This window comes from Triticum aestivum, chromosome 2D (assembly GCF_018294505.1).
Source record: "Triticum aestivum cultivar Chinese Spring chromosome 2D, IWGSC CS RefSeq v2.1, whole genome shotgun sequence".
In the NCBI taxonomy this organism is placed as follows: Eukaryota; Viridiplantae; Streptophyta; class Magnoliopsida; order Poales; family Poaceae; genus Triticum; species Triticum aestivum.
The window spans coordinates 37,299,526-37,319,823 of NC_057799.1; the positions used below are offsets into that span (position 1 = coordinate 37,299,526).

Sequence of the window (20,298 nt, forward strand, 5' to 3'; positions counted from 1 at the left end):
AGTTAAATTAAGAACAACACAAATAAACAAGCATCTAGTCGATCGATCTCGTCTCACGATCCAAGTGGCCAAGCCCACGTACAATGCACATCAACAGCAATTCAAACGCTCGCTTGCTGACGGACAGTATAGAACAATATAGAGATATTTATATATAGTTAAAAGCAGGTGTGTTGCTATTACTCTTAAATCAATATAAAGTTACTATGTATTTACTATCTTTTTCTCTCAAGCTTCTACAACAAAATTAATCAAGCAGTGAATTTTGGAAAAAAAAATATGAGCACAAATTACAATCTTAATCCTGTCATACGTTTTCTGTTCTTTGAAGATGATCAACACTAATAGTGAATTTGGAACATAAGAAAAGTTGAGGAACATTAGGCACTCTCCAGATTATTTGCTCATGGCCTACAGACAAAATAATAACAACGATTCAAATAGAGAGATCAAAGTTCAGAACTTCAGAACCCCAATGGATGGCATTTCCTCCAATTCTGATTGAATGTTTCTTAAATGATGGTATAGTTTGGAACTATGGCCTCGATGAGAAAGCTTTCAAGGTAATCACTCATGGCCTACAGTACATGGCTTTTGTGAGTGCACTCTTTGCGGACCTTTCTTTCTATTTGTCCGTCACACCAAGAATGATACTCCCTCCATTCCAGAAAATAAGGTGTATTGATATCCTCCAAGTCAACCATTCGAATGTTTGACCAAGATTATAGAATAAAATATCAACATCTGAAAAACCTAGTAGATAAAATATAAAACTACTTTTCATGACGGATCGAATGATATAAATTTGGTATAGTGGATATCAATATATTTTCTAAAAACTTGGTCAAACATGCACTCGTTTGACTTTTGAAAAAACAATTAGACTTTATATACAGGAACAGGGGAGTATGATTTTTTCAGTTGTTCCAACTAACAAAAATGAGCTTCTTGAATAGATGAAGAATTTATGACAGAAAAGGAGATAAGGACAAGACAAATTGGGCTAAGCCTTGATTAGGTAGAAGGAAACCCCAAACAGAGTTGGCACCATCTGAAAAGGCTCTAGGTTGGCACAATCCTATTAACATACCGGGACTAACTTGCGATAATTCACCTATCTGAATATATACGGCATAAAACAATAACTACATGGTTATCTTTCCAGGAAGTTCTGTACACAGCTTATAATAAAATAGCTCGGTTCATCTACACTGATTTTTGCTCAGATCAATGGTGGCACATGACAGAATGGTACACATAGCCTAAGCAAGAAGATTTAGAATAATCCAAAGTGGAAGGCAATACACCAACCATTAATCAACCAAGAATAGTCAAAAAAATCAGAGCGTGTGTCATACTCATACCAAATGGAGAAAGATTGAAATGAGAAAATGTTTTTCTGTGAAGGAACAAAATTAAGAAATGGATAAAGTAAGAGGCTTGGTCCTTTGTGAAAAAGAACTGGGCAGGAAGTACAAATCTAACCTTGGAATGATGATTCAGGATTGATTATTCATGTCTATCATCCCAACAAAGCATTCTCTCAACGCTTTCTCTCCAATGTAGCGTGCTAGCACTCTACAATGCAAAAAAAAAAAAATCATGAATATATTAGTATGTGAATACGATAAATAATATAACTCATGTATATGCATTAGATACTTGCCACATGAAGATACTGTTTTCTATGTGACATGCATGGAAACATGAAACTGGTACGGATACAATCATTTAGACCCCTCTCCCTCTCCCTCTCTCTCGCGCGCGCACCATTGGTGATACAGCATAAAGAGAAAAGAGAGACTAAAACGCATGAGAGCTAGAGGATGTCCATTGGTCCATGAATCAGGCTCGTAGCGTCCAGGTTCGTTGCGACGAGTCCGTAGTCTACGTCTTGACTTTGGCTATCCTCACGGCAGCACCATCGGATCTTGCTTGCTTTTACCTTCACTTTGTCTCTCCCCAAGGCAACACCACCACCCAGCCAATCACCACCACTGCTTGTCCAGATAGAATCATGAACAATCCCCATGGCAGTGTTGTAGGATCACCTTGGCGACCTCGACAGCAACCGCCTAGTCTAAAATCTAAGCGAGCCAATCTCTATAGAAACCAGTAGAAGCAAGGCGCGTGGCTCAGATATGTTCATTTTTTGACGCACGCGCCTCTCTGGAGACAGAGAGGAGAAGCGGCGTGCTTGCCCTGCCGCCCACCAGCTCCTGGTCTATAGCTCACCTAGCTAAATACTCTGCTTTGCCACCGGGCCAGATTTTTTTTGCACATTTATAATACAGTTGAGTGGGTTAAAACTATTGCAAAACAACACACACTTTTATAATCTCTAAATACATATTTAGTTCGGTCCATATGTATATCTGAAGTAACTTATCAACGTCTCCTCGTGCATGGGACCCAAATACTGTACGTCCGAAATCACGAACAAATTGACATGTTCGCTAGAATTCCACGACGGCATGCAAAATCACAAATAAGTATTGTCTTGTTGTATAAAGAGAAATTTCTTTGCGAAAAAACTGATATAGCTTGACATGTGGAACCTGGACTTACCCTCGTTGACACCACTAATATGTTAAATAGCTTCAAAATAATCAAACACATACTTGTCTTCGTATTTCCAGCCTCTCCACACAAGCGACATTTCCCAACAAGTTCCTAAAGGAGCTCATGGTCTGTCCATTTTAGTGAAACTGAACCTCAACAAATGGGGCAAATATAAAGACACCAAGTTTCAAGTAATTCATTGCAGTTTCAGTTCTCAGTTTAGGTGCAGCTCACACAACAACCTGCAATTATATACCTATTACAGAATTATTTTGAAGGCATGTTAATACTTAGAATAAAAAATAAGCCCACATGAGGGTAACTAATTTATACCAATGAGCATGCTAGCTGTCTCATGACCATAATGCTGCCATAACCCCACTGCAGCACGCCTTGCCCGCCATGGGCTGCCGCACACCCCTGAGCGCGTCCTACACTTCAGTCTTCTTATTCGTAGTGTAGATTTCATTACATGTTTGTAAACTAAATAAAGATTATTTGTATCAGCAATGTACATTTTCTTCAGGGCGATAGATATAAATTGATGTATTATCTATACATAGAAAGCATTGCATTGATACCTCCAACTATGAAACTGGAATAAGTAGAGTTGACATAAAATTGGAGATGGTTAACAATTAAGGAAAAAAACTAAAGAGGACCCCATGTGCACCTCTGATATCTATACTGACTCCACTCTGGTACATCATGAGTCGAAGCACATCGAACGAAGGGGTGTGGAGAAGAGGCGTCGAACGGGAGGCGAGAAGGGTGGTGGACCACCGAGCAAGGGCGCTCAACGGCTCTGTCCCTGCCCAATGGTGGCCGCTCCTCGCAAGGGCATAAGGGAGTCATGAAACAACAGAGGGATCAGCTCCTTTGCAGTTCGATTCTTACTGTATAGGTACTGTAGCTGTTCAAAAAATTGAGACATGGTTATCTCAAGAAACTGGAAGAACTAAGTGTAACAAGCATGTTCATATATTGAACTTGTATGAGCAATGAGAAAGGAAGGCTGAATATAGAGCTTGGAAAGTTGGTAATCTGCTTCCTACATAATAACAGGAAGGATAATCAGAAGAGGCTAAGGCAAGAGAGATGTACCTGGTTCTTGGAGACTCGGAACAGTAATGTGCCATTCAGATAGACCAGATGTTGTTGATCTAGCAACACTCCACGATGGAGATGGACCACCCGCCGTGGAGAAGAAATACTCAAGATGCACCTGGTTTTGAGACTTGGACTCATTTGCTAGATCTCTTAATCTTAGCCAAATTTAAAAGTATTTCAGAATGCAGTTAATTGTTTAAAGCAAAAGGCAACCTCATTCAAAGCAAATAGAGTATTTTAAAAAATATGCTACGTTTCAGAGAGCATTCAGCAGCTACGTCATGTTTTCTTTCAGAATATACGTACTGCGAATAGCTTGCATCTGAGTCAAGTACGCACATAAAAATATGCACAATACATGGAATTTTCAAACCTATAAACTACTTCATTTTAGTAGTTGTCTCACAAAGAATTAAATATTAAATTCATTTGTGGGGAAAAATTAACATCATATCATGAAGAACAGTACTGTACGCGTCTTCATTGGTCCTGTTTGGCCCTGCTTCTTGAATCATTGTGTGGGTTACAAAAAATTGTAGTATACTTTGTACTCTCTTCATTGCATGAAAGAAAAGAAAAGACTAATCTCGCACATTTTTTTTCCAAATTAAAATTGCTATGACAATATCATCAATTGCTAGTACTGTTAACTGTATCCATGCCACTGTTGTTGTTTGGATGCTGCAAATAATTCATCTCCAGCTATATTCAGAACCATTACATTTTTCACTTAGGAAACATGCATGCAACAATGTATTTCACGCACAAATCCAAAGCCCATTACCAGTAGGACTACATTTTGCTCATTACCAACAAACTGAAGAGAGTATATTTTGGCCGCAATACCATGATTCCGTTAATCATCCTTTGATAAGAAAATTAATACATCAATTTTGATCCTAAAAAAAGCTAGTGAACGTTACCCTACCAACTTATCTATCTCTAGATGTCAATTTGGATATTCCATGCTCACCAAAGAAGAAAAAAATGGAGATGTTCTATACTGCATATCACTATGCTCATGTAGAGTTGGAGATAACAGCTTCAACAAGTACAGAGATGTTAAACTAAGAATTCGAAAACAGAAGGCTAAAACTACTTGTTCCTCCGATCCTGGAAGTATATATATCTGATGAATTTGACTACAGTTTGTTACAATAAAAAATAAAATATTCCACCATGTTACCACGATATTATCGAGTCAAGCCAGAATGACATTTAGCACAGCAAGCTGAATCTTCTCAGCATTCTTCTCATGAACCGGTGTACTATAAAGCAAAATATACAATCATCTTATTTTACGATTTAGTACAGATACACTGAAGCAGCACCAAAGTGGGTAAAAGCAACAAAGTTTAATCACAATCCATTAGGAAAATATACTGCTTATAAATAGGATTTCATCGCAACAAAGTGTACGTTTAGCAAGTATTGTAATTTGGGGAGCCATTATCATAGCTCATCAACACAAAGAATGATTATTTGCACAACAGAACTAACAAAGCATCCCATATGTATACATACATAAGTAGAAAGACGAACAAGATAACCCCATTGGTTTATATTCTGAAGTTATGTGCACTGATAAAAATAATCAAACCCTGATCATGCTACAAATGTTTACTGTTCCACGCAGAGTGATCAAATAGATAATTTATGAAAACATGACAAGATTTGTTAAATTTATCATGAACAGATCCTTCAACACAGAGTAGCATATAATCCAATCACCAAAGAGAGAGAAAAAGACAGAGCTGAGTAGCCCTTAATGAATGAGCTATACCTGCATCACCAGAAAAGGGGAAACCGTTAAATGAGTTCACTTGTTTACCTAGGTTGGAATTCCAAGACCTCGGCTAGCTTGTTCATGAAGGTGTACTTCCATTATCATTTGCCTTAAATATAGGGAGGCATGATGCAGGCCATCATAATTTAAATCACAGAACCATTATCCGAATCCCTCTAAAACAATGGTCAAAATCCATGAGAAGAGGAAAACGTAACCCTTCCACAAGATCAGCCACTCCAGCACCGAACATGTGGAAGATGTGATCGTGCAGAAGCCCAGCATAGACGACCATGGCACCCACCCTCATCTAATCACAGAACCAAAGACCAAACCAAACAAGATTCTGTGACTAATCCAGAAATTATTGAACAAGGGAAAGTGATAATCTTGCATGGGGTTTCACCCGGCCAAGTGAATTGATAACAAGTAGTAAGAGTATAAACCACGGCATGGTATATCTCACCAATTATCAAACCTGAATTGCGTTGGTGTAGGAGAGCCACATGATGCCGATGATTGTGATGTACTTGATCCCGATCATCCTCTCCCGTCTCCACTTCCACTATTTCCAACGTGCTCTCCTTGTCATCAATTCATCCCAAAAACTGAACCAACCATCCATGAGTTAGGTTCTCCACAATGTTCTCTCGAGAAATTGCAGAGCAGAGCCAGATGGCTTAATGCAAGAGACTACCCTGACTTGGATTAAATTAGGGTGATCAAGGACATGACAAACAACCAGCAGTCTGCCGCAAGAGGAGCCATGTGGAGGCCTTGACGACACAGTCAGCAGGGCGTCTACCTCGTAGGCTCCTAGCTCGCTGTCGTCAATGCCACAGTAGTTGACGGAGACGCACGGCAGGGAATGAGGTGGTCGTGGCCGCCGACGGCGAGTTGCTTGACGAGCTCCGGCACCCACCGTCGCAAGGACTGCTGCTGCTGCGCCGACGTTCAGTCTCTACGGTGGCTTCCCCGACCGGATTTGGCCAAAGTGACCACCGGAGTGGCAAGGCTTGGCCCTCTCTCCGTCAGATCGGGTCAGGGAGGGGAAGTCCTGGCCTTGGACGAAGGAAGGAGGGAGAGGAGGGCGGCGTGAGGCCACGAAGGAGTGGTCGGCGTCACAAGGCCGCGGAGGAAGGGTCGGGTGTTCCTTGCGAAGGAGAGGACGACAGCGTGAGGCCGCGGAGGAGTGGCCGGCGTCTGATGTGACGGCGACGGCGAGGCGCCGAGGAGTCGCCGGCGACGGCGGGGTGCGAAGGAGATCAGATCGAAGGAGAGGGGCGGCGGGAGGACGCTGAGGAGGGGCAGTCGTCGGCGGGATCTGATCTAGGGCGTGCGTCAATAGGCGCTCGAGGGCAGGAGGCCTCGCTCGTACGCACGCACGATCTTGTCGCGGTTTTTTTTTCGCTGGTTAATTTTCGCCGGTTTTTTTCGCTGGTTAATTTTCGTAGATTTTTTTCTTTCCTTTGTCTTGGGTGCGACGGGAGGTTAGGCGCGTGGGGCGGGTGGGGGATTCGGCTGGAGGGTTTTTCTTGGTTCATTGCGGCTGAGCGCGAGGTGAGAGTAGGTACAAAAAAGACCATATTAGATGGGACGAAAATAAAACCCGAAACGCGGACTACCCACTGAGACATTAGGAGTAAAGATGCTCTTATCTGTAGTCTTCTTCTGATAGAAAACGAGCGTCAGACCAGTGAACAGCCGTCGATTCAATTGGAATTTTTTTTGGAAGCAACAATCTTGTTTAGGAAGCAATGGTCCTTGCTATTGGAAACAAATAAAATATCTTTAATTAATATCCATTCCAAGATTTTAGGAATAAGTTGTTTGAAAAGAAAATAATCGCAATTAAAGCAAAGTCATGTATGATGCCTAGCGGCTCCCTAAAAATATCTATTGAACCAAGCCGCGTGCGAAGCTTAAAAGGGCTGCAGATACCACGGCCCATTTTGCAGGCGCTGTTTCCTTGGGGAGTAACATTATGCTTAAATATTTTTGTGTTAAAAATATACATACAAATGTTGATTAGTACATAAAACATTTAAATATGAACCTATGTTTTATATAAAAAATGATAGTTAATACCGACGTTTGAAATGTTTATGAAAAAGGTATGTTTAATGTATAAAAACAATGTTTAGTTAATACAGATATAATTTTTTACTCATGACTTATATTAAAAATATATTATATAATAAAATATTAGACATGATAGAATATCCCTATCAAAAGTATAAAATATAAATTATGAATACTGTTATGGTGATCCGTCATCTTTTCTTTCAGTGGCTGCTATGGTGGTGCCGAAGGCAGGTGATAAGCGTTGGTGTCAAGCTCAGAGACGTTCTGCTGTCTTTTCAGTTTCGTCATGTCGGTCTTTATGTGACTTGTACGTACTTTAATCTTTATGATATGGATGAAACACATATTACCATGCAAAAAAAAGAATACTGTTAATTATACGAACATTGAACTATTAAAATGTGTGTATAATTGTTGAAATGTTTGTATAATTCAAATAATATATTTAATTATAATTTAATGAATATTGGAATTTTTTAATTTATACAAATATTTTTCGTCATAAATGTTTTAAAATTATGACCTGAACTGATTAAAAGTATCGTTAGGTACTATAATTATAACACATGAATATTTAAATTATTATTTTTATTACCGAGATCATAATTGACGTACTATCTACATTTTTTTAAACAATGGTGCAAAATGGGCTGCACTGACCATAGCCCATCTCAGCTGATGGGCCCTTGTGTCTTAAGAAAAGGATATAATATATAAAGATCCATTCCCTCAAAAAAGAAATATGAAGATCCAAATTAAGCATCCGATTTGAGTCAGTGTTGTGGTTCCATAGGTGAGCGCGAAAGCAGAGGGTCCTGGGTTCGAAACCCCATGCCTTTTTATACATAACTAGTAGAGCGACCGTGCGTTGCCACGGGCTTTAAAAATTACGACGCTACTCACAAAGCTAAAATAACTGAAAAAATACACGTCTCAGCTAACACACATCTTACATCCTTGGTTATGATCTAACACGGTTCTTCAACCAAACTTGGAAGCCAAGTACTCAATGAATGAAAAATAACAGCACTGGATTGATAGATCATCATATAGGCACATGACGGTGTGTGACAAAGTACAGAGAGCCACAAATTCTGAAGTACTGTTAATGTTTGGTCATCCAAACTTCATACAAAAGTTGCTAACCTGCAGATTCTTTAGTAGCTTTGTCACCACATCAAGCAGCTTCTCGGTCTTTCTAGTCTGAATGTTGTAATAACACAGAGGTCAACTCACATGAAGAAAATCATGTCATAGGACACGTAAACATGTTCAAAGAAGCCATTGAAACATGGTTGTGCAGAGCTCGTTACATGCCTTGCAAAGCTAGCTCAATACAAACATTTCTTTGGACTCGGACCTCTTTGCTGAGCTTAAATGAATCCTGTTAAAATTCACAAAATAAATGTCCTTGCATGATCCACAATTTCATATCCTTTGAGGATTCTCGCCAGGAAGAAGCAACTAAACTGTGGATTTAATCCGAGTGTCATAAGTAATACACATTATCTTCCATTTATTGTAATATTGCACAGGAGTACAAAAAAATTAAACAACAGAGCTTAACACACATAGACCTTTTTCTTGAGAACCTTGGTGTCAATCAGATTCTAAAGAAACAATTTTGTTTTGAATATTTCAGAACTTTGCAATATCTAACTGAAATCTACACTACCGTCTAAGAAATTCACATGCGTTAGTTAGTTACATAATATTGCCGATAGTACCACAAATTAGACATTATGTCAGCTATAGTTTGTGTTCAATAATGAACTGAAACTTAGAAAGATCTAGTAAAACACAAGAATTACAAAGTCATCACATAGGTCACAAAGGTCATGTTCAAAATGTACCACATCACACGGAAAGCTAATATGATTACCACTATCTTTTGATAAATTAAGGAAGTTAGACTCAGATAGGTTGCCACGGGGCAACAAATTTTTACATAGAGACCCTAATAAAAACATAATTGTAATTCACAACACGTATGTCATGTGCAGAATATGATTGTGTTGCCACAAATATCATCTATACATTTAGTAATAAAACAAAATTGATGTAACTCCCATTGTAACTTCCAAGTGAATATATCATGATTTAGTCTAAACAAATGTAGAAGAGGACCCGAAAAGCAAGATACATATAAATTTATGATAATTGAGTTACATACCACAATTTTGAGTTTCAATCGAGGGCAATCGTAGGATGTGCCCGCGCAATATTTCTAAAAAATATGTATTGTGTTCCTCGACTCAATAATTACTTGGTTGACCTGTCTATACTAAACAAGACATCAAGAGATCTGATCAATCCCAATAAACATATGCTTGACAACGACTGGCAAAGCAACAACAATAAAAAAATTATGGTTTGTGGTATGGATAAACCTAGCCTGCTAGCAGGGCCGGCTCTATGATTTCAAAGGCCCCGGTGCGAACCCGACCAGTGGGCCCAATAGAGAGAAAAATCCAATTTGATACATGAAAATATAAAATTGCTATAAAATCATAAAACTAATATATTTTTACTAGAATCAAGCATATGTTATTTTCCCTGTCTTTGTTCCAAACCAAGTATCATGGAAGTTACAACGCACAAAAAACATATTGAAATAGCATGCTAACTTTCAGTGATCATGTGAAACGAGACTTTCGTGCATTTTTTGACGCAAAATCATCAATGAGAGTGTCAAGATCAATACTATCCAGCATATTCTTCTCAATGCAGCACATGGCCAATCCATTCAATCTTTCTTGAGACATCGTTGACCTCAAATAATTTTTCAATAGTTTCAATTTTGAGAAACTCCTTTCAGCTGATGCAACAGTCACAGGTACGGTCAAAAGGATACGATAAGCAATTGAGACATTTAGATAACAATCCGCATCTCTAACAAACTCAAATATCTGATCCGTTGACATGAATGTGTTTGGCAATGTTATCTGCAGTACTTTTAGTTCAGAAACGAAATCATCTAGATCGACATCTGCTGACTTACCATGAGTGAATTTGTTGACAAAATTAGTGCAACATCTTCTTAGATCATTATCACCCAAGGACTTCAACTCTTTCGAGTTGAACAAGAAACCAAATATGCTCCCAAATGTCTTCAGTTCCTCAAATCTAGTAGTTAGGGAAGCAATTGCAACATCAATCATCACCAAAAAGTATTTAACTCTAAATGATTCCACCTCACTTGCTTGCGTTTCTTCATTCTGGTTATTTTCGTCATTGGCACTAATTTCATCAAACTGTCTTTTTCTAGTAATACGTCTCTTGACAGGAAACAAAGGTTGTACACCCATGTCAATTGCAATAGATCTTGCAATATCCAGACTAGTTGCAAAGCCGTCATTTTTGTACTTCTTAAAATATGAGATGGCACCTTCAATCTGTTTAAGAGTAACATCAATGCACACAAACTTAGACTGCAACTTCTTACTCACCATGTTTACAGTGAACAAAATGTCATGCCAAATGACCATGCCAAGTAAAAATTCAAATTTCTCAAGTGCGCTAGCCAAAGATTTTGCGTCGCTCTTAGTCTTGGCGTCATCGGTAGAAGTTCTCTTCAATTCCAGTAATGCTTTTCTTAACTCGGGTGCTTGGTATCTGATAGCCTGAACACTCTTTATTCAACTCTCCCATCGAGTGTTACACAAAGACTTAACTGTCATTTTTGGAACATGATCAAGCAATAGCTGCCATCTTTTAGTAGAGCTTGAAAACAATATATAAATTCTTTGCACAACACCAAAGAAGGTAACAGCTTTACCGCAAGATTTTGCCATATCACTAAGAGTAAGGTTTAGGCTATGACAAGCGCATGGCATGAATAATGCTCTTGGATTAGTTTCAAGTAGTCTGCTCTGTACCCCTTGGTGTTTTCCCTTCATGTTCGAACCATTGTCATACCCTTGTCCACGAACATCTTTAACATCCAAACCAACAGATTTAAGTGAATCTATTAACACATTATAAAGTCCAAGTCCGGATGTATCATCCACCTTCAAGAACTCCAGAAAAAACTCCTCTATTTTTGTAGTAGTACTTGACATGTTTACGCACCTCACAATTAGAGTCATTTGTTCTTGATGGCTCACGTCAGGTGTACAGTCCAAGATGACAGAGAAATACCTTGCATCCTTAATTATCCTCAACAGAGAATATTTAACAGTGCGACCAAGAAGGGAAATTAACTCATTCTGAATATTATGGCCAAGATAATGATGATGGATTTCACTATTCTTAATGCGCCGAAGATGCTCTTGCATTACAGGATCAAATTCTGCCATCATTTCAATTACTCCCAAAAAATTTCCGTTGTTATCTTGATATAATTTCTCATTCGATCCTCGAAAAGCCAGACTATGTTTAGCAAGAAATTTCACAGCAGCAACAATTCTAATTAAAACAAGTCTCCATCGCTCCTTCTCCCTTGCAATCTCTTGTTGCATGTCTTTATCAATTGTTTCCTTCTTACTTAGCCTCAGCCTTACCTCATTCCAAGTATTCATGTTAGTGATATGCTCAACATTATTCTCATGCAATTTGAGCTTCTCACTAAGATGTCTCCAATCCTTCAATCCCTCGGATGCTAGCAGACTTTTGCTTTTTCCAGATTTAAACAATTTGCAACAAAAGCAGTAGACTTTATTCACGTGTTTAGAGTACACTAACCACCTCCGATCACTGAACTCGCCATTCCTTAACTTTCTTGTGTAGTAATCATATGAAAAATGCCTGCCACTAATTTCATCTTCGGGAAACACAAGATTGTATTCCCTTATAGGTCCTTTTTCAATGAGAATATCTCTTGATTTATTGTCAAGAATATTCCAAGTTCTAGGATCATATATATCAAAAGAAGAACCCTGCTCATCTGCATTTCCAAGATTCTCATGGTCACTAAAATTTTCCGTGTGCTGATCGGCATCATTTTCCGCAGCATTATTTTTCTCGACATGATTTTCCTCAACGACATTCTTAGTATCATCAGGTTTTTCTTCACCATTTGTGATATATAATTGCTCTGAATTTGTAGCAGCACCAGTCCTCAAGACAAACATATCCATAGCGCCTTCCTGAGATTTAATCAACTTGTCTACTCTTTTCTTGTTGTTTCTTTTCTCACAGCCAGATAGATGTTTTTTAGGTAACATGATTATGCTGCAAGTGAGAAACACGAATACAGTATCAGAGATTGAAGATGTTATGTTTTTAGATGAGAAGTTTCAGAATTGAGACCACCGGAAAATATTCGCCTATAGATTAGGATTTATGAATAGATTGATCTGAGAATTATTACCTTCTGAATGATGATCTTGATCAGTTGATCTCTTACCCGAATTCTTGCTGATTTGATCCCCAAACTCAGCTCCAGGTTCGGTGCGGTGCGCTGGTGTTGGCGTCAGGCGGCGTGCTGCTGTGTCGATGCGTCTCCGTGCTCCTGTGTCGGTGCGTCTCCCTGGATTCCAGGCGAACGACAGGGCAACGTGCGTTGCCTGGGCTTGGTTGGGCAGGCCCTAGTGGTGGTTGCGTGCTGCTTGCTGGGTGGGCTCAGAGCTACCTGGGCTGGACGTTAGTCATTCTTTTTTTCCACTAATCCGTAATATATAATATATATACTGCATATATACTATGGGCCCCCTTTTAGTCTGGGCCCCGGGCCGTCGCACCTCTCGCACTGGTCCAAAGCCGGCCCTGCCTGCTAGCATTGGTACCTCACAAATTGGCTATATGGGCCGCACCTGCTTACGCGGCCTCATCGATTAACACAGTCAGCCTCTTCTACATACCTTCTAGATCACCTCCCGGTGTGTGAGGCGCGGTCACCCCCTTCGGGTAGCTTGTGTACACATGCACGCCCACGCATCGCATGTATACGTGCTAGCTTCACTAGTCTTCATCCATCGGCCATCTGCAAGCAAGAAGATAGTAACACAATGTAGATAGTGAGAGGGTGCAGATGCATGGCATACTCCTTGTCGGGCCGCCCGCGTGTCCACGGAGCCCGATACAAGCGTGCGAGGGCGCCGGTGCCACCGTGACACCACAGACGTGTTCGTCCGCGGCCTCCTCTGGATTCCTTCTCCTTAGGGCATGCACAGCCGTGGGACAGGGGTCGTCTCAGCCACCTCTGGGCATTTAACTTATAAAGGACGCTAGGATAGCAGCCCCTCTCAGGCCATCCACGCGGCCAGCAATTGCAAATCGCGTCCAGTTTCACTTCGTTCCTTGCCGGCAAGCCTCTATCGCTGACGGGCGGGCCCTGGGGTCGTGGGTCCGTCGATGGGGAGCCTATAGAGAGTCTCCTCTTTTCTTCCCCAATCTGCTGCCCCCTCTTCCCCCGACCCTCCCCCAATCCCCGCCTCCTCTCCTCCTTCCCGGTCCGTCGCCTCTCTGGCCGTCGTCCCGTCCCCAACTGGGCTGCCCATGTATGGCCACTGCTCAGCGCAGCACCACCCCGTCCTCCCTCGTCAGCCGCCGCCGATCTTCTCGCTGGGGTGGAGGAGTAGGGGATCCCGCCAGATCCGACCTGCAGGCAAAGGGCGACGGCGGGGGCGCTTGATTCGATCCTGCGCCACAGGTCCGTGCAGGAGAGAGAGGAGGGAGAAAGAGAGAGCAAAGAGGAGTGGCTGATGACGAGTGGAGGGAGAAAGAGAGAGGAAATAGGAGAGGGAGGCTCGGCAGCGGACGGGACAGGGTCGCCGGCCGGTGTCGGCCTGCGCCGGCGAGTTCGCTCGCCCAGCTGCCAAATAGGGAAAGGCGACGGGACCGGCATCCGGGGCGGCGGCGGCGGCGGGACTGCAGGAACTGGCCGAGGTGATCCTCGCCAAACAAGCGGGCGGCAGCAAGGTATAGAAGCGGGCACCGTGTGATTTGTTATCTGTTGATTTCTCCTTTTGTCTGGTCTAATTTCGTGGTCAAAACAATGGCAGATTTCTTCATTGGTTGATTTGATTTGGGGCTGATTTTCCCCTGGATTCCTTCCTCTTATAGTTCCTTTCCAACTTGTTGTTCATGGCTTGCTTCCCAACCACAGGTGCTCCCCACGGTGAGGAACGGACGCGCTCAACGCCTTCCTTCCCAACCAGGTGCTCCTCTATCTCTCTCTGTGTTATGTGATGAATGTGTGGTAGTGGGAGTGGGATAGGGAGAGGTAAAGAGAGCAGATTCCAAATGCAATGGAAGGGAACTTTCAATCCAAGTTTAATTTTCATTGGGCATTCAAATTCTTAATTTGATCTTCTCAAATTTTTGGCTAGGTGTATAAACATACCTACACATGTATACCTAATTGGATTGTTAGTTGAACATTTTCTCTAATGTACACCTCTGAAATTACTAATATGTGGGTTTCCTAAACATGATATTTGCAGATATGAGAAAGAAGAAATAGGACCAAGAAAATTAGTTGCTCATATATTCATGTGTCGTGCAGAGAAGAAACCGAATGGAGAACTTGGTATGCCGAGTAATGTGCAGGTAAAGAATTATCATCATAGCAAATAGAATCATCTGAATATTGTTTGGAGGATAACAATTCCTCAAACTGGCTCATTTAATTTAGACTGTACGCCCAGTTATTGTTGTCTTGGTTACTCCATTTGTTCAAACTACAAAATACATATTCTTTTCAGTCATGTATATTCGTACTGGCTTAACTAATTAATGAATTCATCAAATGCCCTTGCTTATGATAGTATCTCTTTGGCATTTTCCTCTGCATGCTTCTTTTCTAGGCTATATGTCTTTCCATACCCTGCTCTCCTTACTTATTTTATTATTAGTCGAATATAATATCAGATCACCTACCATCATTATTCTTTATTACAATCTCATAGGAAAGAAGTCTGATTAGTTGGGTATTCTTAGCTAGCATTCAAAATGGGATGCTGTGCTGCCATTAAATGAGCATAAATACAATGAGAAGGTGCACACAAAGTGGAGGCTTAGATTAATGCTTTAGAGTTTAGCCTTAATATAGTCAAGTAGTATTCTTACTAGGCTGCTGTTTAAGTACCTATGCAACAATATCAGAGGGATGCAGCACCTAAAATATGTAGGGTTTGTAAGCTTGGAGCAAGAGTGCAATGGAAAATGTTTACTGTGTTCCATTAAAACATGTAAGAAAGTAATTTAGTTTGGGTGGATTGATTAGTTATAAAAAGTAGATGGTCCTTTGCTTGGATCTTTAGGTTTAGTCATTGCTTTTCTACTAAAAAAAAGACAGCGGGCTTGGTTAGCTTCAAGAAGAAAAATATTTCAAAACCGTGTAGCTATAGAGAAATATTCCATGTCTATTTCCCTGATTTCCAGTCCACTTTATGAAAGCCTGCTGTAACTGTTTGCGTAAGTGGTTGTATGATATGTTGAATATGCTGTGTCGGGCTAGACGGATATGTTTGCTTGCCTTTGGAAATATTCACCTGTTGTGTTCTGCATTGACCTTCATTTATATTGGCAGCTCTGTTCTTATTTGTCTCTGTTCTGATAGTTTTAGGTGAGAACAGAGTATTTATAGTTGTGACATGCACTACAGGCTTTTCATAATTATTAATTCTTTAAATGTGACCGTGCCGCCGTGCTGACAGATATGTGTGCCTCAATTTAGTTGATGTGCCTACCGTGTTTCAGCCGTGTTGTAATCATAAATTGACAGGTGCTTGCTTCTATTAGTTAAAAACTTAAAATATCTTACATTAGGATGTACTGTGTTGTGCTTTCATGCAATTGTCTTGATTTAGACAGCAACTGAACCCAGTCACTGATTAGTAAAAGTAGTCATGAGATGAGGCACAGAAGAGTTGAGAGGGGCAGCCGTCGTATTTACGATGCATGAAAGTTGCTCATGATTCCATTCAAGTAATGGATATATAGTAGTTGCTAATTATATTTATACTGATTGCAAGCATAATTAGCCTATTGTCTATGTAGTTTGCTGATTATACACTCTTTCCGTTCGTGTTTCACCCTCCTAAGGCATTTGTTTTGTCTGCCGCAGGTTGCTTTTGTCCTCTCATCTACTGTTTGGTCTTTGTCTATTGCTCTGCTGGCTCGTCATCACCTTGGTTGGAGGTTGTTCTTGGTCCTGCCATTTGTTCTTGTTAGAGCTAACTGAAAATATTTGTTCTCACCTATGCTAATGCCTTTCGGTTAAACTAGAAATTGTTTCATTGTTGGAAGCTTTCATCTGCATATATGCGTAAGGGGCTGTGTATTTATTTTGTTTCATTCATTTTTTGGTCTATTTATTTTGCACAGAAAACCATTTGTGGTATGCTTTGATGGGCCTTATTTAATACAGTACAGACAAAATTGGAAGTAGTAGCAAACCAGCCATAAATTTTTTGAGAGAACTATGCTAACCACAAGCAATGATGTACTCCTGTCATTTTGCCATGATATTGTAGCCCACTTCCAAGACTCTATGTACTAATGTTAGCTACTTGCTTCTTTAGCTGCTCTAATTAGGAACCAATTCTCTGTGTGGTTTATCCTCTTAAAATTGTTACTATTCACTTAGTGGGGGAGTGTAAGCAGTAGCTGATTTTAGAGAACACTACACACCAGAGCAGGAAGACGAAGTCAGGAAGGAGAATGCATGTACCCTTGAGGACTGAAGAATGATGTTTAATCTTGCTTTTGTCTACGCTGCTATTCTTGGTTCAGATCCTTACCTTCGGTTCAGTTCCATGTAGTCTTATGGATAGATGGACAAGTTGGTGAAAACTGAAAACTACCGGATGGGTTAATTAATCGTTGTTGCCCCTAATTTTGTTAAAGCTTCATCAACACCTTACATTTGCTTGGTAGAAATTTAAACTGAACACCAACTTCATTTATGCTATACTCGGGTGATGGATTCCTTCAGATATACAAATTCCTCGAGCAAAGTTTACAATGCTTTTGTGCCACTTATGATATGCTTCACAATTTTTTTGTCTTTCCTTGTGGATCGTCCATTTGAACTAATATATATCAATGTAAATAACCTTACATTTCCTTCTCTTTCAATCGATTTAAGGTTCTCATATATAATGATTACTAATGACCAGCTGCAGCCACCGCCTAATCTAACATTGTTGTACTCATGGCTTTTGGCAGCTGTGTATTCCATTTAGTTACCTTTGCCTAATGCGTCCTGATGCGAGGCATTCTTGTTGCCCTGTACACAGCTTTGCGTTGTATGATTGTTACTATTTCTCCCTGCGTTCTCTCCTTTGCATTGTCTGACTATTACATGATTAATAGATGAACACTCCTATATCGCAATGAAAGGCAAGGACAAGCTCCTGTGACTAAATACCTAGGTATTTCAATCATCCTTGTGCACTGCTATACCTTTCTTGCTTTGTCACTTTGGTAATATAATTTTATGTTTAAATGCAGCAAATCACCGTGCCTAGGAACTCTCGTCGCAAGCTCTTCACTTCGCCTTCCAAAACCAAGGGAACTACATCATCTGCGGCTGTGCCTAAAGATCCTACCCAAACTGCAGAAACTGCTTTTGCTGGAGATGTTGTTGACCCTGCATCCAAAACAAATGTTAGCATCCATGTTCAATTCCACTCTTACCGTTTCCCCTTTTACGCATTCCTCACCTGACGAGCATCATTACCATGTCATGATAGGAAACTAAGCAAGATGCTGCTGCTGCAGCTACTGAAGATGTGAAGAATGTGCAATCTGATCAGACTAATTGAACATATAAACCCTGCTGGGCTACCTGCCCAGCGAGGGCACTTCCGTGCGCTGCTGCTTCAGGCCGTTTGATATTTTTATCGTACTGTGTTTTTTGATGCTGGCACTCAGTCAACCGGTCATTCGTTTTGTACGTTTAGGCTGCCATCTCAAAGAAAAGAAATAACAGTTTGAGTAAGTCATTACAAGAAATATGTACCAGGCAACCTCCACACAACAACCACCTCGACCCAAAGCTTAATCTATCTCAGGAAAAGAAATTACATCCTAGGGAAAAGAACAAAATCACTAAGTACGACAGATGAATCCATGTAAAAATCCTGAAATAGAAAAAGAGAGTTGCTGATAGTCAGCTACCTTGGCGTTGTGCGGCCACACCCAGGTACTGTGTTTTTTGACGCTGGCACTCAGTCAACCGGTCGTTCGTTTTGTACGTTGCTGGATGATTTTCTAATCACTTCATTTTTTTTCCAGCTGAGATCTGCTTGCAGTTTACTAAATTGTTACCAGACTTCAAATGTACTACCTAGCAGACTAGCAAGTGTATATGATGACTCCTTTTATCGTTGATGAAGGAATTGGGATTTCTTTAAGGGAAATGATAACAATGGTGTATGAAATGGTAAGGCAAATGGTGTTTTTTTTCCATTGTCATGTTTAATGGTATATTGGCATGAAGTCAGAGCAGCACCTGAAGACTACACAAGATAGTTTCTGGTGACCTTCAGTCTATATGTCTTAACCAACAGTAGCCACCTTTTGTTTCGTATCAATCGATCCAGCAAGATATGTATAGCCTTTAGATTTCCATTCGTGCATGTGATACTGCATGTACACTTAGATCTCATTACTGTCTTTGTGGTCAAAACAAAGTTTGTGATCACTTGTTCTACATATGTAATCAACCGCCCTTCTACTAATATTTTCAGAAGACTATTTATATATGTTTACACTGGTTAGAGAAAATCATGACATTGCCGGCAACAATTTTTTATTTCCATATGTTCCAATTTGTCTCTAAATATTTTTATGTGTACTCTTTCAATACCTGGCTTGCTCTCGCCCTTTGCGCCATTGGCGCAACGGGTCATCTAGTGAGAAGAAACGTCCAGCTGACAAGGATGCAAACCAAGAAGGAGGTCTTAAGAGGCCACACTCACCACTTGGAGGTACCCTTCAAGCACATTTTTTTACATACGTGTTCTTTTATAGATGGGGCGTTTGGATAACGCTTCTGTATTTTCTTGTTTGTGGATAATGCACCTGGAAGGGATGATATTTCAGCGAACCTCGTCAAGCAGGCCAAAGAACTTCATATTATGGCTGAAAAGCATTTTGAGGCATTGGTATCCCATGGACCAACGCTCCCGCTTGATATGATCCCGTCGGTGACCGATGGCAAACTGGGCGAGAAGCACCGCTTCCACTTGCCGACCTCGGACCCCGTGTCTGAGAGGCACGTCAGGATCGTCCGCATGGACTTAGAAGCCATCCAGCGTCACCCCACACAGAAGCCTCTTTCCAGGGGCAATCTCCTCAAAGAGATAGAGATGACCACGACAGCGTGGGTGAAAATGTACGACGGCATGTTCCTTGATGATCTGTTGCAGTTAGATGCACTTCTGAAGTCTTTGGCTCATCGCCTGGCGGGGACCGAAAATCCAGACGACTATGAAGAGATGGATGTGACTTTCGCGGATAAGGAGGTCCGTCCGTTTCTCAAAAAGCTAGTGGCTGCCCACGCCGACGCGTACGAGCAGCGCTTGTCAAAGGCGACCGCCGTAAGCTGGAGAGCCGGCGTGTTGAACTAGAGGCTTCAAGGGAGCGGCTTTAGAGGGAGGCCGAGGAGCATGAGAAGCTGGCGGCTCTCGCGAGGAAACGCGAGGCTACTGCTCGCCGCAGCGGGGAAGCCATCATCCACGCACTTGAAGCTTATATACATGCAGTGGCCCGCTCGACGGAAAGGGTCAATGCAATGGCCCGTTCATCCGTTGCCTGTCGAGGCGACGCAATAAGGCCTCCACCTCCTCACGCTGCTGTGCCAT

General features: G+C 41.0%; 2 protein-coding genes and 1 long non-coding RNA gene across 7 annotated transcripts; 1 reads left to right on the forward strand and 2 right to left on the reverse strand.

Moving 5' to 3' along the window:
- Positions 1 to 416: 416 nt before the first annotated feature.
- On the reverse strand, positions 417 to 6,831 carry LOC123051377 (uncharacterized). Of its 2 annotated transcripts, none has more exons than XR_006424040.1 (4): positions 6,156 to 6,831; positions 5,937 to 6,066; positions 3,667 to 5,768; positions 417 to 3,475 (listed from the first exon to the last, which is right to left on the reverse strand). It is a non-coding gene; the product is annotated as an uncharacterized lncRNA (long non-coding RNA). The 2 variants fall into 2 exon arrangements; XR_006424039.1 differs by having other exon boundaries at positions 5,925 to 6,066; positions 6,156 to 6,830.
- A 3,348-nt stretch (positions 6,832 to 10,179) lies between these two features.
- LOC123055596 (uncharacterized) lies at positions 10,180 to 12,621 on the reverse strand. Its single transcript, XM_044479546.1, has 5 exons — positions 11,975 to 12,621; positions 11,730 to 11,899; positions 11,335 to 11,510; positions 10,884 to 10,980; positions 10,180 to 10,532 (listed from the first exon to the last, which is right to left on the reverse strand). The coding sequence occupies exons 1-5, from the start codon at positions 12,619 to 12,621 to the stop codon at positions 10,180 to 10,182; spliced, it is 1,443 nt and encodes a 480-aa protein (XP_044335481.1).
- Positions 12,622 to 13,757: 1,136 nt separating this feature from the next.
- Positions 13,758 to 19,189, forward strand: LOC123051378 (uncharacterized). 4 transcript variants are annotated; one of them, XM_044474245.1, is made up of 7 exons: positions 13,759 to 14,404; positions 14,592 to 14,643; positions 14,929 to 15,034; positions 16,554 to 16,627; positions 17,804 to 17,862; positions 17,942 to 18,097; positions 18,184 to 19,189. In XM_044474245.1, the coding sequence occupies exons 1-5, from the start codon at positions 14,188 to 14,190 to the stop codon at positions 17,805 to 17,807; spliced, it is 453 nt and encodes a 150-aa protein (XP_044330180.1). In that variant the 5' UTR covers positions 13,759 to 14,187; the 3' UTR covers positions 17,808 to 17,862; positions 17,942 to 18,097; positions 18,184 to 19,189. The 4 variants fall into 4 exon arrangements, 2 of the variants coding, with proteins under 2 accessions (XP_044330179.1, XP_044330180.1); XR_006424042.1 differs by having other exon boundaries at positions 13,762 to 14,404; positions 16,554 to 17,862; positions 18,184 to 18,635; positions 18,728 to 19,189; XR_006424043.1 differs by having other exon boundaries at positions 13,758 to 14,404; positions 14,488 to 14,643; positions 16,554 to 17,862.
- Positions 19,190 to 20,298: the final 1,109 nt, after the last annotated feature.